Source organism: Neofelis nebulosa, chromosome 13, assembly GCF_028018385.1.
Source record: "Neofelis nebulosa isolate mNeoNeb1 chromosome 13, mNeoNeb1.pri, whole genome shotgun sequence".
Lineage (NCBI taxonomy): Eukaryota > Metazoa > Chordata > Mammalia > Carnivora > Felidae > Neofelis > Neofelis nebulosa.
In genome coordinates this window covers 45,972,571-45,989,273 of record NC_080794.1, presented here as the reverse complement: position 1 = coordinate 45,989,273, position 16,703 = coordinate 45,972,571, and the positions used below count along the sequence as shown (strand labels likewise).

At 38.5% G+C, this 16,703-nt stretch overlaps 2 protein-coding genes across 11 annotated transcripts in view; both read right to left on the bottom strand.

Annotated features, from left to right (window-relative positions):
* NRG3 (neuregulin 3) overlaps positions 1–16,703 on the bottom strand; it is a 1,063,627-nt gene that overhangs the window by 471,708 nt on the left and 575,216 nt on the right. The window lies entirely within an intron of this gene.
* On the bottom strand, positions 5,585–6,175 carry LOC131492923 (large ribosomal subunit protein uL22-like). The gene has a single exon (XM_058696870.1). The coding sequence runs from the start codon at positions 6,155–6,157 to the stop codon at positions 5,603–5,605; it is 555 nt and encodes a 184-aa protein (XP_058552853.1). The 5' UTR covers positions 6,158–6,175; the 3' UTR covers positions 5,585–5,602.

Sequence of the window (16,703 nt, the reverse complement as noted above, 5' to 3'; positions counted from 1 at the left end):
CACACATATGCACACATCACAGTGGTCTTTTCTGTGTGATAAAACTGTATTTTATCACATGTCCTATTATTTCAAAACCCCATGATAAAAGTTTTGAAAATATACTGCATTTGTACTTTCTTATTTATGTGCATCTTTATTCTCATTTCACTACCTGCAAATTGTGCAAAGGAGGTCGAAGTTGGTTGAAGACATAAAACGAATTCTCTTCTCTATGAGAACTACAAATTTCAGATGCTTTCTTCAATCCCCACACAGTCACCTGGAAATACATTTAGCATTTTATTCCAAGGACTGCAATTGAGTTCAGAGAATGCTGAAGTCACAGTAAATCAATGTCCTGGGTTGACACCTAACTAACCCACAAATGCTTTTTGGTGGGGGAAGAAGTTACTATTGTCTGAAACTGAATACAAAATTCAATATAGCTTTAACCTGGTATTGGGATCAAACCTGCAAAAGGGACCAATTATATCTGTGAAATAGCAAGGTGGAACTTGATACTTAACTTTTGGGAGATTACTGACTTTTTAAAAAAAACTGCAATGGACGCGGTCCTCAAATAAATGTCTTCCTGCCAATGCTCACCAATATTTTTCATGTAATTTCAGAGCTTTTCTGGACTAAATCAAAAGACAAAGGTCTATAGTTCCTCTGTCCAATGTGACAGAATGTGAATTCATCTTCTCCTTCTCAGCCTTGATTCCTCCTCTATTTGCAAACTCTGTCATGATGAGGCTTGATAATGTCTAAGGGGATTTCTAGCTCCAAGATGTTCTCAGTTTCTATGAGCTTTCTATCCAATCTGTACTGAAGAAATAAATTTATATAACCACTCTTAGCCCAGTGGGAAATTCAAACTTAAGGTTTCTCAGAGGTTCACAATGACATTAGTAATTATGTTGATGATATTTTTTAATCACCACTGAATGTTACTTCATTTTCACTTAAATGGGAAGAAAGAATTATCCTGACAAGACGGAGAATATTCCTGAGATACTTACTTAGTTCACTTTGGTTCTGCATGAGATTGAAACCATTTAGCAGAAAATTAAATTAACGTTTGCCAAGAAATTAAGATAAAATGTGAGGGTCGCCATGTAAAGCTATTTGTCATTCTGGAAAGAATGGATGATCCATGTCAACCTTAAAACTCAGCTCCATGAGCAATTGGAAATTATCAAGAGTTTTAGAAGCGGTGGACAAATGGAGTCTGATACAGGTAAATACCAGTCGATTCAAAGAGTGAAAGTACAACTGACTGTGACAGATAAGATTCACTGTCCATGAAGATCGAATTATCAAAATGTGGTGTTCCAAAAATCCTGGAAGGGCTAGGCTTTGCTGTCATAATAAGAAGATTAATCTCAGGGAAATTAGAGTAAACTTGAAGAAAACACTTAAGAATGACTTTGATTCTTCCTGATATCCCATGATTTTAAATTTCCTTTATTTTCTTAACCAAAGCAAAAGAGAGCATAGATAGACATTTGATAACATTTATAACATTTAAGAGGAAGAAGGAGGTTCCTGAGCTTGCAGAAGCAAAGCCAAGGGACGTTCTTCCATTTATTTATGAGCCAGAGGGCACACAAGCAAAAGCTGATTCAGGGCCTTGCCTGTCTGGAGTTGATCCTTGACCAGCCCCATTAAGTGGAAAGGAAGATCAATACCACTGGTAATTTATATGCAGGCTGAAATAGATCTGCATAAACCTATGACTAATAAGGAGGAAATGAGACGCTAGTTAGATAGCTAAGATGATGTGTATCTGTAAACAGTAGGGGAAATGATTGCATCCTTAGATACTTCAGAGAGTAACTGTAAGTTTCTGCAAAGGTGAGACAGCTTAAAAAGTTCTATTATACACTTTATTTCATATCTTCTTTCAAAAAGCATTTTCTGAGGACCTACTATGCCTCAGACACTGTTCTAGGTGCTTGGAATACACCAGTGGGAAAGGACCAAATGTCTGTCCTTGTGGAATTTATATGCTAGATGTAAAAGTCAGACAACAAGCAACAACCATGCTAAAATAAATAAATTTTCTAGTGTGTTAGAAGGTAATACATCCTGTGACATGTTTTTTAAAAGAATATGAAATAGGACAGCAGGATGAGGAGCAATAAGTGAGGTGGCAGGTAGCTTTCAGAGTTAAATGGACTGCTCAGAGTAAGGATCACTTAGAGTGTAAAATACATGCAAAGACTTAAAAGGGATGAGGTGGTTAGTAAAGCTGATATCTGGGGAAAGAGCAATGGATCAGAGGGAACATCTAGAACCTACAGCTGGAGTGTGGCGGTGTGACTACAGTAGGAAAAGCATGGGAAGAGGAGACAGGGGATCAGAGGTAGACCATTGTAAATCCTGCAACTTTTTCTCTCAGTGAAATGGTGAGCTGGATTTCCTGCATAGTAGTGACATGATCTGACTTATGTTTTAGTCACTTTGGTAGCCATATTGAAAATAGAGTATTGATGAGCAAAGTCTGAAGTAGGGAAACTTGTTTAAGTCTTCATTTTATTATTTCTTATAAATAATCCAGGTAAGAAATACTACTGATTTAGATAAACGTAATAGCAGTGGCAATAATGAGAAATAGGCAGATATTGAGACAGGAAAGGTAGCTGGTGAATCAGGTGTTGACAAGAACAGGAATTAAATATTGGAAACAGGAATTAAATATTAAATATTGGAAATGTTGAGTTTGATATATCTCTTAGATATCCAAGTAGAGATATAAAGCAGACATTTGGAAATAAAAGTCTTGAGTTTGGAATGGAAGTCTGGGCTGAAGCTATAATTTTGGAAGTTGTCAAGTGGTACATAAAGCCATGATGCTGCATTCAATTCACCAAGTCATAAGGAAAGAGAGATACAGAGACAAGAACATCAAGGATTGAGATGCTCCCACATTAAAAGCTTAGAAGAGAATGAGTAAAGAGTGAAGTAGGAGAAAAATCAAGAGTGTGTATGATGGTAGGAGCCAAGTGAAAAAAGTTCACTCAGCAGGAGAACATGACAGCCTTAACTTTTTGACCTCTTCAGACAAGTTACTTAACTTCTAGAATCTCGGTTTCTCTTAGTATGTATGAGGTTGCAACTGGCTTTCTAAAGAGACAGCACTGGACTGTGGAACGATTCAGAGAGATTGAGATTTATATTTTAGATTTCTTAGAAGCTGTTTGACCTTGGGCAAGAAACTTCTTTTTGGATCCTTAGCATCTTCATCTTGAAATGAGATAATAATGTCTGTTCCACTGGGATTTGGTAAGAATTTGTGCAAATCACTTGGCCAGAATAGTATCTGGCCCATATCAGATGCAATAAGTGTGATTTGCTTTTGTTGTCTGCTCTATGCTCTATCATGTCTCACACCAAGATTCAAATTATTTTAATGAACATCTTCTGCACAATTGACTTCAACCTTACCCTTTGATTGATGAAGTAGGTCTACTGTCCATTTGTAACAATACTTTAGCTCGAGGCTCTCCTGTGACTATTTATTTGGCTTAGATTATCGCTTCACTCCTAACAATGACTTCACTCCCCCAACCTCTGCCCACCTACCCTTTACCCATGCTCTGATTCCCTTGAGCTCCAATCAAACAGGCTAGGGAAGATTATTTCAGAAAACTACCTACAGAAATATCAAATAGATCTAAATCAGAGATACACTAAATGTTTTCTGGTATAATTTTTCAGACCATTTTCTTAAATAGATTTTCAAATCTCTAAGAACATAAAAAAATGCATCATGTGGAAAAGTGTACTGGCTAAACAGAGCAGCTAAAATACCAGTTTCTGAGTCAACTACAAATGACTTCAAATCCAATTTCAATCACACTAGTTGGATGAACTTGGGCAGGTGAATGAGCTTCTCTAAATGTCAGCTATCTCATCTGTAAATTGGGTCTACAAAACTTATCTCAGGATCTCTGTGATGTAAAATGAGACAATTTAAGCAACAGCTCTTAGCAAAGTACCTGATATGAGTAAATAATAGTCATGTTTATTGTTGTTTAGCCCTACTTGCATATTAGGTACCTGGACACACTGAAGTTTCACACTAAAATCTTGTTGAAAAATTCACAATTTAAGACAACAGTAATGGCACAAGAGGCAATAATCCAAACATGTTTCCAAATGTTGGAGGTCTTGTAGTATGAATCTCTTCATGAAAGAAACAATTAAATTGAGACAGACTATGGCAAAGAGGTTTTATGTAATTCTCCACTCAAGACATAGCTGGTCATGCTGTCCCTGGTGATGGTTTCACAGCCCCCGAGTCAGAATGAAAATCTCATCCTAGGTGGGAGGCTTCCCTTTGAAGGTCAGTTCTACTTACAACCATGCAATTCACCCCTGCTTTCATGAGACACTGTTTTTGGAAAGAAATCCCTGTATCTATTCCAACTGAAGTTAGAACTACCATTTTATACATACTATAATTTAAAGCAAAAGATTAATTTTATGTGAGCTCTATGATAAAAAGAATAAGGATTTCCCCCAATATTTTTCATATCCAATCAAAGTAATTTATTGTGTGATTATTTAATTTTTACTTGGAGTTTGGCGGGCTTCATTCTAAGATCATTCCTACTACTATTTGTATAGCCTTTAGCAAGTTACATGTCCTCTATAGGTCTTGGTCCCCACATTTGGAAATAATGGTATTTCAGTTAGAGGATGGTTATAAAGATGAAATGAAATTGTATGTATAACACATCAGGCCTACGTGTTCAAGCATTGGAAGTTCTCCTTCTTCAGTAGATTTATGCTTTCTCACACTTTGATACCTTCTAACTAACCCTTATCTACCTTGGGTTCGAAATTGTCAAATGGCTAGCCTCGTCCTGTAAAAAAACAAGAATAGGCTCATAATTATGTCCCTGATTGTCCTCATATAAACTTAAATAAATTCACACCATTTTAATTAAGTTTAATTATTTTCACTAGACTCAAAATAGATTTGATGTACATACAATAGTTAGGGCTTTATTATCATACACAAAGTCTTGAGAATTATCTTACAAACAAATACTGTATCCATGTGATAGTCCTTAATTATTGTGAGCCTAAGGAGGCTGCGATCAATATATTGATATATACTGAAATGTCATTTTGGGCTCCACAAATCAGACTCTGAAATTCAGTGTACAAAATTTTCATGAGACAAGCAGAGGAATGTGAAAGGAAATGTCATTGCTTTGCTCTATATTTTATGTGTTTCTCTTTTCTCACAACTAACATAGGTATATAAATCACTAAGATAAAGGCAAAAGGCTTTTCTTTTTGTAATAAATGGTGTATAATAATTGCTGTCTTGGCCATTCTCAAATAATCACATCTCTATATTCTAAACAAGGATTTACACGAACAATCAAATTAGCAATGTCTTCTTGACATGGTTAACCTCGACTCTGGAATTTGGAGTGTATTCACCATATAACTATTTTTAAACTGCATGAATTTTTCTCCTCAGGGTTACAAGGCTGGTCCAGCTGGTGGTACATAGAACACTGACTTTGTGTAAGAGGCCAGTCTTTTTTTTTTTTTTTCTTCTGTTTTTACTTTTATTTGCATGTCTTTCATGCAGAATTTACTCCTGGGCCATAAGTTTTTGTTTCTTCAGTTTCTTCTGGGATATCTTTTTCTTCTGTGCAACCTCCTCTTCTGGTTTAGGAACAATCTGCTCTTTTTCAGTAAGGATCATCTCAATGTGGCAGGGAGAGCTCATGTATGGGTTAATCCGACCATGAGCCCTGTAAGTTCTACACCGCATTTTGGGGGCTTTGTTCACCTGGATGTGCTCAATGACCAGAGAATCTACATCTAAACCCTTAAGTTCAGCATTACTCTCTGCATTTTTAAGCATGTGCAGTAAAAATTCGGCACTCTTTTTGGGCCACCCACCCTGTGTCCAGCCCCACTGTTTGGCCTGGGCACACCTACCAACTCCACCATTGTAGCGTGGGAATGGCACACATTGCTTCTGAAAAGTGACATCTTTCAGATACTTGGTGGCTTTTCGGATATGCATACCCTTGATGGCCTGGGCAGTTTCCTGTGTGTTCTTAAAGTGAACACGAAGATTTGAACCTCTTGATTTGCATGATTTTGTCGGGTTTTCCGGGTCAAGTGAACAGCGAACCATTTTCAGAGATCACCTCAGGCTGCTTACGGGAAGAGAGCAAGAGGCCAGTCTTTACACACCAGCTCCACTCCACTGTATGACTTTGGGAAAGTTACTTACTGTCTCTGATTCTGCATTTATTTCCCCATAAGAAGGAAATAATGAGAGAATCATCCATATTAATTTTGAAAATTAAAATAAACAAACAAATGATGGAAAGCATGTAGAAGACTCATATACTCCACCCAATATGGTCATAAATTAGTCACTGAAAACTTTGACTTAACAACTCCATCTTCTGAGGTAAGATGAGGTTCATCTTAAATGTATTTGCATATTTACAGGAAGATGAAACTCTTGGCTTTTATATGAACTTACAAAATTGTTTTTAAAAAATACTATATGATTAAATGGGAAGAAAATACAAAACAAAACAAACAAAGTAGACTGGAACATGCTCTTCCCAAAATCATTCCCAATAAATCATTTTATGTTCACTCACATTTTAGTTGGGGTATCTTGCTCTTCATCAGTGGCAGAATATTCCTGATGAGACTTTAGGATAATTGTTACATTTTAAGGAAATGATAGATGCCCTGTTCCTGATTAGATTACCCTTCAAGAATCCTACTAGTCTATGTATGTGCTTACCATACTAAATGCCCTAATATACCAAATTAGTCAAATTAATATTCAAAGGCAGAAGCTCTCTTGGTACCTGATGCTAAAAGCTATTGACATCCTGTTTCTTGAATTATTCAAACATACATCATTATCAATTTGTATAAGGGTGTTTTATAAATTAAAAACAGGCAATTAATTTAAAGATACATTCTTTTTCAGGTTTATCTAGAAAATAGCCCATCTTTAGATTCATTTAAAGTATCAGAGGCTTGTAAAGCCATTTGGATGGAGCAGGGATATAGTGGGGACACAAGTGTGGATTGAGTTCTTCTAGCACCATACTGGGGTCATGAAACATGACACCCCAAAAGCATTTAAGACACAATCTAACTATGCTTGTTAGAGCCAAGATGAATTGTGAAAGATACCATAACCACATTATCTGGTTTCTATTGTAGCACAATTTTTCAGAGGTATCATTCCCATTTTATAAATATGTAAACTGAGATTATTTCTATTTTTTAGATGATTAAAGCCAAAAGAAATTGAGGTCACTAGTAGAAAGTATTCTGGGAAAAACTGGTTGAGTCACGTATATCACACCTGGTTACAAAATCCAGGACAAAGACTTTGCCACTCTCTTTAAAGAGCTTATAGACTCTGGGAATCCCAAATCTGGAAGTACCTGGACAGTTCTCTAATCCAGCCCTGTCCCTGGCTGACACATGGTTCCACTAGCAATGCAGCTCTTATGAGAAGATCTTCAAATCAAACTCTGGCTTAGCATAAGGAGATTTCATAAGAAATCCACTGACATACAAGGTTCTGGCTCTTCCTGAGCAGGGGTTTCTGTGATATGAAGCAAGGAAAATCAGATCAAGTGAAAACTGGGAAACAGGATAATGGTGGTACCACCAAGGGTAACTTATTTAATGAATAAAAATGCATTAATTTAAAAACAATAATGGTATCAATAATAATAATAATAATAATAATAAATAGCTACATTTAAAAATAATTATAATGACAACAATTATAATGAGAGCATTATAATGCTTGTACATCTTGCACACATGTAACAAGATGCTGGGCTACATTCTTAATATACATCACCACCTTTAAAATTCAAACAACCCTGGGATAGAGTCATTATAATTCTCATTTCTACACAACAAAACTAATGCTCAATGAGGTTGAGCAATCTGTCCAAGGGCATAAAGCCAGAAGGTAGTGCCTGCATTCAGAAACATCTTAGATTGCCTCTGAAACTCTACTTCTTACCCACTGTGCTACATGGCTTGCTCTTGAAACTCAGGAAGGAAAAACAGGCAAGTAAACCATTCACTAAACACCCAAACCGTACCCAAGATCAGAGGTGTCAATCCAGGTGAAAATGGGCAATCACGTGACCTTGTTTCAAATCACCACATTGCTTTCTGTGAACCATAAAGACATTATAAAAAACTAACATGGGGGCGCCTGGGTGGCTCAGTCGGTTAAGCGGCCGACTTCAGCTCAGGTCACGATCTCGCGGTCCGTGAGTTCAAGCCCCGCGTCGGGCTCTGTGCTGACAGCCCGGAGCCTGGAGCCTGTTTCAGATTCTGTGTCTCCCTCTCTCTGACCCTCCCCCGTTCATGCTCTGTCTCTCTCTGTCTCAAAAATGAATAAACATTGAAAAAAACAATTAAAAAAAAACTAACGTGCATGCTCACAGATTCAAATACAGTAAAAATTACTAGATGTTGGAATTAAAAGTTTAAAGTATAATTACATTTCCAGATGGTCTTTACATATGAAAAGAAAATTAAAGTCTGATGCATACAGTATTTTCTTTTATTTTCTTAGAAGTGCTCATGGCGATTAAAAGTCAGGATTTGCTCCCATCTCTAAATTCCTAAACACTGCTTAGGCCTAAATGCTAACAGGTACATTGGGTGCAGTGCACACAATAATCAAATCCACTTGGCTGTCGAAGTGCTGGGGGTAACCAGAGATTATTTACCATAAACTGGCCTTGAAAAATTGGTTCTGTCCATACTTAACAACTCAAGATATTATTGTAAAAAATCTCCATTAGTAACAGGGAATAAAACCTCTTCAAAAAAGAGAATGGGGTCTGATTTTTTGTAGAATGCAGCTTCATTATAATTTTCTGGGAACCCATCTACAGGCATAGGCAGGGATACTGCAGGTTTAGTTCCAGAGCATTGCAATAAAGCATGGGGAAGGGCAGAGGCAGGGGTGGGGGGTGCGCAGAGGATCCAAAGTGGGCTCTGTACCGACAGCAGAGAGCCTGATGCAGGGCTTGAACTCATGAACCATGAGATCATGACCTGAGCCGAAGTCAGACACTCAACCTACTGAGTCACCCAGGTAACCCAAAATGGATTTTTTAAATAATAAGATTGAAAGTCAAAATGACTTCTTTTTTTTAATGTTAATTTATTTATTTTTGACGGGGGAGGGGCATAGGGAGACAGAGAATCCCAAGAAGGCTCTGCACTATCAGTGCAGAGCCCAATGTGGAGCTCAAACCCAAAAACCGTGAGATCATGACCTGAGACAAAATCAAGGGTTGGACGCTTAACTAAGCAACCCAGGTACCCCTCACAATGACTTCTTGATCCATTGGCTGCAGAATGCATGTTGTGATAGTGACATGAAAACAACATTAATCTTGTATAACTCCATCAGAGCTCTTGGGTGACCAAGTGCATTGTCAATGAGCAGTAATATTTTGAAAGGAATTTTTTCCTGAGCAGTAGGTCTCAACAGTGGGCTTAAAATATTCAGTAAGGCATGTTGTAAACTGATGTGCTGTCATCCAGGCTTTGTTGTTCAATTTATACAGCACAGGCAGAGTAGACTTAACATAATTCTTAAGGGCCTTAGGATTTTCTGAATGATCAATCAGCATTGGCTTTAACTTGAAGTCACCAGCTGTGTTAGTACCTACCGACAGAGTCAGTCTGTCCTCTGAAGCTCTGAAGCCAGGCACTGACTTCTCCTCTCTAGCAATGAAAGTCCTAGATGCAGTCTCCTTCAATATCAGCATGCTTCAATGCCACTGAAATTTGTTATTGAGTATAGCCACCATCATTAATGGTCTTAGCTAGATCCTCTGGATAACTTGCTGCAGCTCCTACACCAGCACATCCAACTTCTACCCCAGCACTTTTAGTTATGGAGATGACTTATTCTCTTAAACCTTATGAACCCACCTCTGTTGTCTTCAAACATTTCTTCTGTAGCTTCCTCATCTCTCCCAGCCTTCAAAGAATTGAAGAGAGTCAGGGCCTTGCTCTGAATTAGGCTTTGCCTTAAGGGAATGTTGTGGCTGGTTTGATCTTCTATCCAGACCAGTAAAACTTCCTCCACGAGTTCAACAATAAGGCTGTTTTACTTTCTTTATCACGTGTGTGGTCACTGGAGTAGCACTTTTAACTTCCTTCAAGAATTCTTTTCATTCACAACCTGGCTAGCTGTTTGGGGCAAGAGGCCTAGCTTTCAGCCTACCTTGGCTTTCAACATGCCTTCCTCACTAAGCTGAATCACTTCTAGCTTTTGATTTAAAGTGAGAGACCTGGGACTCTTCCTTTCACTTGGACACTTCGAGGCCATTATAGGGTTATCAACTGGCCTAATTTCCATTTTGTTGTGTCTCAGGGAATAGGGAGGTCTGAAGAGAGGGAGAGAGATGGGGGAATCACCAGTCGGTGGAGCTGTCAGAACATACACACCATTTATCAATTAAACTTGCCCTCTTGTGTGGGCGCAGTTGGCATTGCCACAAAATAATTATAATAGTGACACCAAAGATCACTGATCACAGTCCATCATAACAAATATAATAATAGTAAAAATATTTGAAATATTGCAAGAATTACCAAAACGTGATACAGAGACACAAAGTGAGCAGCAAATGGTGTTGGAAAAATGGTGCCAACAGATTTGACACAGCATTGCCACAAATAAAACTGCAGTATTTTCAAAGCAACATAAAGCAAAGCATAATAAACCAAGATATGCCTGTACATTAAAAAGCAGAGAACCACCTACGTCCAGGGATGTCTGCTTTATACCATCAGCATCATTACATCATCATTGCTATTATCTTTATGAATACTTACAAAGGGTCTTATCTGAGGGACTTCAGAGATTATTTGCTCCCTTTTTAGGAAGGCTTATGGTGTTTAAGACAATCACCTCATAAGGCTTGAGAGCTTAAAGTCAGAATTTGCTGAATCCTTTACAAAGCAGAACAAGGTGCTGCCCTATGTCTGGGAGACCCAGTCACCACTGCACTGCCTGCCATCACCCAGCTCTGTACGCTCATCATGTATGTTTCACAGGAAGCACATCTTCCTGTTAGCTTCTTTCAACTTTGAAACCCAGGTCTCTAGCAAAGGCCATGCTGGCCTCTGCCCCAGGTCCGGCACACTCACATAGAAGTGCATATATTCCTAGAAAGCCCCCACAGCAGCCTGCTTTCTTTTCCCGTGTCAGAGCCCTTCTTCCCCATTCTTCCTGGACAGAAACTTTCAATTTTGGAACTGATCCAAACTGAGGATATTTGTTAATTCATCTAAGAAAAAAAAAAGTCCTTGTACACCTGTGGATGTTAGGATCCAGACTGGCTGGTGAAGCCAGTTCTTGTTTACAGTAAGGTCTGCTCCCTCCAGGGCTTATTCTGGCTAACCTAGACTTAGGATTTATGACTCCTTCATACTTGCGCCCATATCCTAATACTCTGGGCGCATTATTATGTACCATCTTTCACTCACTATTCCCATTACCCTGCCATGACTACATCTCGAGGAAAATAAACAAACCTCATTGCCCATAAAGAGGTGACTAGCCTTGTGCTCCCCAAACTTTACCAAGCACATGAAAGACCAAGACGGCTGATTAAAACACAGATGGCCGGACCCCACCCTCAGAAACTCTGATTCAGTAGATCTGGGTAGGGCCCAGGAGTGTGCGTTTCCACCACGTTCTCTGGTGCTATTGATGTTGCCCGAGAACTGCACTTTGTATGACTAACCGAGCATCTCAGTTCTTCCAAGTTCCTCTGCTTGAAACCCAGTGCCAGGACTAGAAACTCAGGTCTCCAAATTCTTGTCACTTTAAGACAAAATTCTTTCTGGTTTCAGCTAAATGTAAGTGGGAAACGAGGGAATGCATCTTCTTTCCATACCAGAACACAGTTGAACCTCTGACCACACATAGGGAATTCAGAGCTGCTACAGGATAAGTCCTAGCATCAGACTATTCAGGAATAAAAACCTTGGCTCAGGGTAGTAAGCTTGGACACAAGGTGGCTGCCTTCCGTTAACCACACTCCATGCTCATAAAAGCCTCAATGACAATTGAAAATAGTGATTTAAGGAAAATATGTATTCTATATTTATATCTTCCCAATCTTTTTGCAATATTCTACATATGGATTCTTTGTTAACACAGTACTTCTAATTTGTTGCGTACAAACTTTAAACATTTCCTATGTATGTTTTCAAATTAAAAAATGGAGAAAAAACCACTGTATTGAAGAGATACCCAAATTTCATTTATTCATCCTTTAATGTGATTTTGAGCTCTTCTCCTGGGAATCATCACCTCAAAGTTTTCAGGGATAAAAGAATAGAAACACCACAGTAAAGTCACTGCCAAAATTGTAAATTCTGATGCCCACCTCAATAAGCAACAGAACACAGCAACGATTCAGGGGTTTCACCAATAGTAATTAGCTCCTGAAAGAGGAATAATCAATACTGAATAACCAATCTTTCCAGAGTGCTTGCATGCTTACTGTGATTGGGATTTTTGTTGTTGTTGTTTTTGTTTTGTTTTGTTTTGCTTTGTTTTGTTTTGTGGAGAAAGAAATAACTTTGGCAATATAGGCCAAAAGGAAAATGAAGATTAGTTCACAATATTTCTGGAAGTGAATATTTTTAATCATTTAAATATATATTATCTTATAAAATAAGTTATCATTCATTTAACCAAATAGCATTTAGTTCACAAAGTACATTTTCAATCTGTGATGCATTTTGTTCTTCCCAGCATCCCATGGAGGCCACGGTATGTCCTAGTTAAAAGCACATTAAATTACTAGCCAAAAGATAGAGTGACAGTGAGGAGGAGAAGAAGCATTCAGAAGTAAAATCTTTAAGAGTAAAATTGATGGAATTGGATGTGATAGGTGAAAAGAAGGAAAAGATCTACTTTAAAGCCAAGTCAGAAGGCTGCCTTAAGCAAAAATGTAATTGATGGGCGTAAACACAGGAAGAGTAGCTTTCTTTGGGGGACAAAAAGGACATAGACTTGCATCGTATCCTAATAATAATAATAAATACAATGACAGTTAACATTTGTTGACAACTCATTTTGTATTAAACACTATGATCATTCTTTGCACTGATATTTCCAAAAAGAATTGAGTGTTTACAACAACCTAATGAGATAGTGTTATTTTCCAGTAAGAGAGATAATCTCATGGTGGTGAAATAGAGGATGAATCCCAGTCTGTCTGACAACAGACTCCAAGTTCAATAGTACCAAACCCCATCAATTCCCAATATAAGGCATAGCATAAGTAAGCAATGTATTGCATTGGTTACAAAGACATAAACAGGGAGCAGGGACGTGGGTTCAAGTAAGTCATGAAAGAGTCTTGGAGAAAGTGAGGAGTAAAGAGGACCCTCTGCTTCCACTCACTGGAATTCTGGGTTCAAAAGGCAGACTGACAGACAGAGACTGTAAGAAGGCTATATCATGTTACTGAGTATCATGTTACTGACAACCACAAAGGCTCTGCTATATAGTGAGGCCACCTCCAGAAGCAGTCAGGAGGGCAGACCTGTCAAGTCTTGCTCATCTGAAATGGGATCACCATAGCAGATTGCTCAGAACACAGTGTTAGTGTCCACTCTTGTGGAAGCTTTGCCTTAAGCCTTAACCAATCATGGCACTCATATAAATGGCACACCTTGGCAGCTTCAGCATGGTAGTTGAGGGGCTACTAACAGAGAGCATGTAGAGTGTATTTAAGGAGCCCCATCTCAGCGCTACTAGCTCCTAAGGCCGAGTGCTCCTCTTTTTTCTAATTTTTTGAAGTTTATTTATTTTGGGAGAGAGAGAGAGACAGACAGAGAGAGAGAGAGAGAGAGAGAGAGAGAGAGAGAGAGCGCACAAGCAGAGAAGGGACAGAGAGAGAGGGAGAGAAAGAATCCCAAGCAGGCTCAGCTCTGTCACCGCAGAGCCGCTACGGGCCTTGATCTCATGAACTGTGAGATCATGACCTGAGCCGAAATCGAGTCAGACATTTAACGGATTAAGTCACCCAGGCACCCCAAGGCTGAGTGCTCCTCTCAGCCAACCTGCATGATTTGTCAACCAACTCCTATTTCAACCAACAGATTTTTCTTATTTGCTCATATTGGCTATTATTTTGCAACTTTCCATATATACTGGATTTTTTTTACATGTGAAGTCTACTTGCTAATGAGACAACTACAGTGACAGAAATGCATCCCCCCACCCCCCACCCCACCATGACCACACAGCAGTAAGTTGCACAGCCCTGGTAAGATACAAACTTGGTCAATTACATTGATTTAACTTTTAATCTATTATTTAAGTTCTCAAATTCTCTATTTCCTTATAGAAAATGGAGGTCACACTAGTTACTTCATGGTGTTTTTAAAAGGAATAAATACAAATGTTTTATACAGTGCCAGGCAGTGAAAGAAAGAATGCCCAGCAATACTGCCCTATTTTCTTCCCTTCTTCCCTTGATTAATATGTGAATGTCTTAAAATATGTCCACAAACATTGATTCTTTATAAACTTAATACCGGGCTCCTGAATGCTTATCCAAAACACAGGCATAAAGCAAGGCTATACTTCTAAATAAAATGTTATATTTCTACCCTAGAGTTAAATTTTGCAATTTGCAAACTACTTGCAGCTACATAGGTTAATCCTTATGAGTAGAAACATTAAACTTAAGATTGTTTTGTTTTTAAGTTTCTCAGGAATAAATGCTTTTAATTCACATTTTCTTTAAGAAAAGATCAGTAAGAATAATAGGTAAAATGACTGTGATTAATTAAAATAGCAATTATGTTTTTTAAGAGAGACAGAGGGTGACAGAGGCAGAGGGAGAGAGAGACTCAAGCAGGCTCCATGCCCAGGGCAGAGCTCCATGCGGGGCTGATCTCTTGACTGTGAGATCATGACCGAAGCTAAAATCAAGAGTTGGACGCTTAACCGATTGAGGCACGCAGGTGCCCCTAAATAGCAAACATTTTTGACCCATAGTATTCTTAAGAAAGCTGAAACAAACATGTTAATATAGGAGTCACATTATCAGAAGTAAAAACTAAAGATCTGGGACTATCTGAGATCACACAGGAAGGGAATGTAGGGAACGAAGAATGTGAAATTTGGTAGGTGGTGGCGGGGGCCGGGTGTTGGTCAGAAATTCTGCATTTTAGGAGTTTATAGTACAAATGCCACCACTATCAAAATAAATAATGGCTGAAGAAAATGTCATTAGAGTTGTCAATGGAGGCCACCGAAGGCTTAAGAAAGGAATTACAATAGATTGAGAGGGAAATCAAGCCAGAATGTAAATAGTTAAATTTCATAGAGAAACAACAGTGACACTTAATTGGTAGTAATTTTGAAGTCTGGCACTACAAAGAATGGAAGGCAACAGTTGGTAACTAGGAATATCAGCAGGTTCTTTCATGGTAGGGGAGAAACAAATTTACAGATTTATAGGTTTACCCTTGATGTAAATCATGGGAAAGATCCCAGTGGGGAAAGGGGTAAGAGAACACCAGCACGGTAAGATAATAGGAAGGGTCATAGGTACTGATGGAAGGTTCCACTCTAGTAAGGATGCTAGACAGGTCTTACCCCAGCACTGTTAGATTATCTTGTAGTATTATTCCAAAATATTCATAATTACCTCATTCCATGGAAGGAGTGCATGTTTACTTCCATTGGCACTAGGTTTGACCATGTGGGTTCCTTTGGCCAATGATACGTGAACAGTTGTGGAATACATCATTTCTGAGCAGAAGCTTTAAAAGCTAGTAGGTTTGGGGCACCTGAGTGGCTCAGTCTGTTACGCACCCAAGTCTTGGTTTTGGTTCAGGTCATGATCTCAAGGTTCGTGAGTTCAAGCCCTGCATTGGGCTCTGCACTGACAGCACAGAGTCTGTCAGAGAAATCTCTGCCTCTCTCTCTGCCCCTCCCCAACGTGAGCTCTCTTTCTCTCTCAAAAAATAAACAAACATTAAAAAAATTAAAAGCTAATAGGTTTGACTCAGTCTTCTCTCTCCCCATGGCATGAGAATCAGCATGCACCATTATCACAGCTGCTTCCTGGATGAGGAGACTCATGCACTCAGAGCTAAGCAGAACTGAGTACCGCAGACAAGAAACACATAGATCTGAACAGATGCCCACATGCAATACAAGTAGGAAAAACATTAAAAGACACTGTGATTTGGGGAGCTGTTTATTACCAAACAAATCTGACCAAGACACAAATAAAGATAGACATTTAGAGAAAAAGAAATACAAGAGATCTCTCCCCCATCCCCACTCCCCTGACACAAAAAGCGTTTCTCATTTTCCACAGGCACAGATTATTTTGTTTAGGATATTCAGGTCAGCATACAGAAATGACTTTCAGTATTACATGGCTTTATTGAGATATATTTAACATATCATAAAATTCACCTGTTGAAAGTGTATATAATTCAATGGATTTTAGTATACTGACAGAGTGGTGAAAAAAAAATCACCATTATCTACTTTTAGAATATTTTTATCATCCCGAAAAGAAACCTTGTACACATAAAGAGCCACTTGGCATGCCACCTCCTCGTCCTATGCAACAACTAATCTACTTTTTGACTATATATTT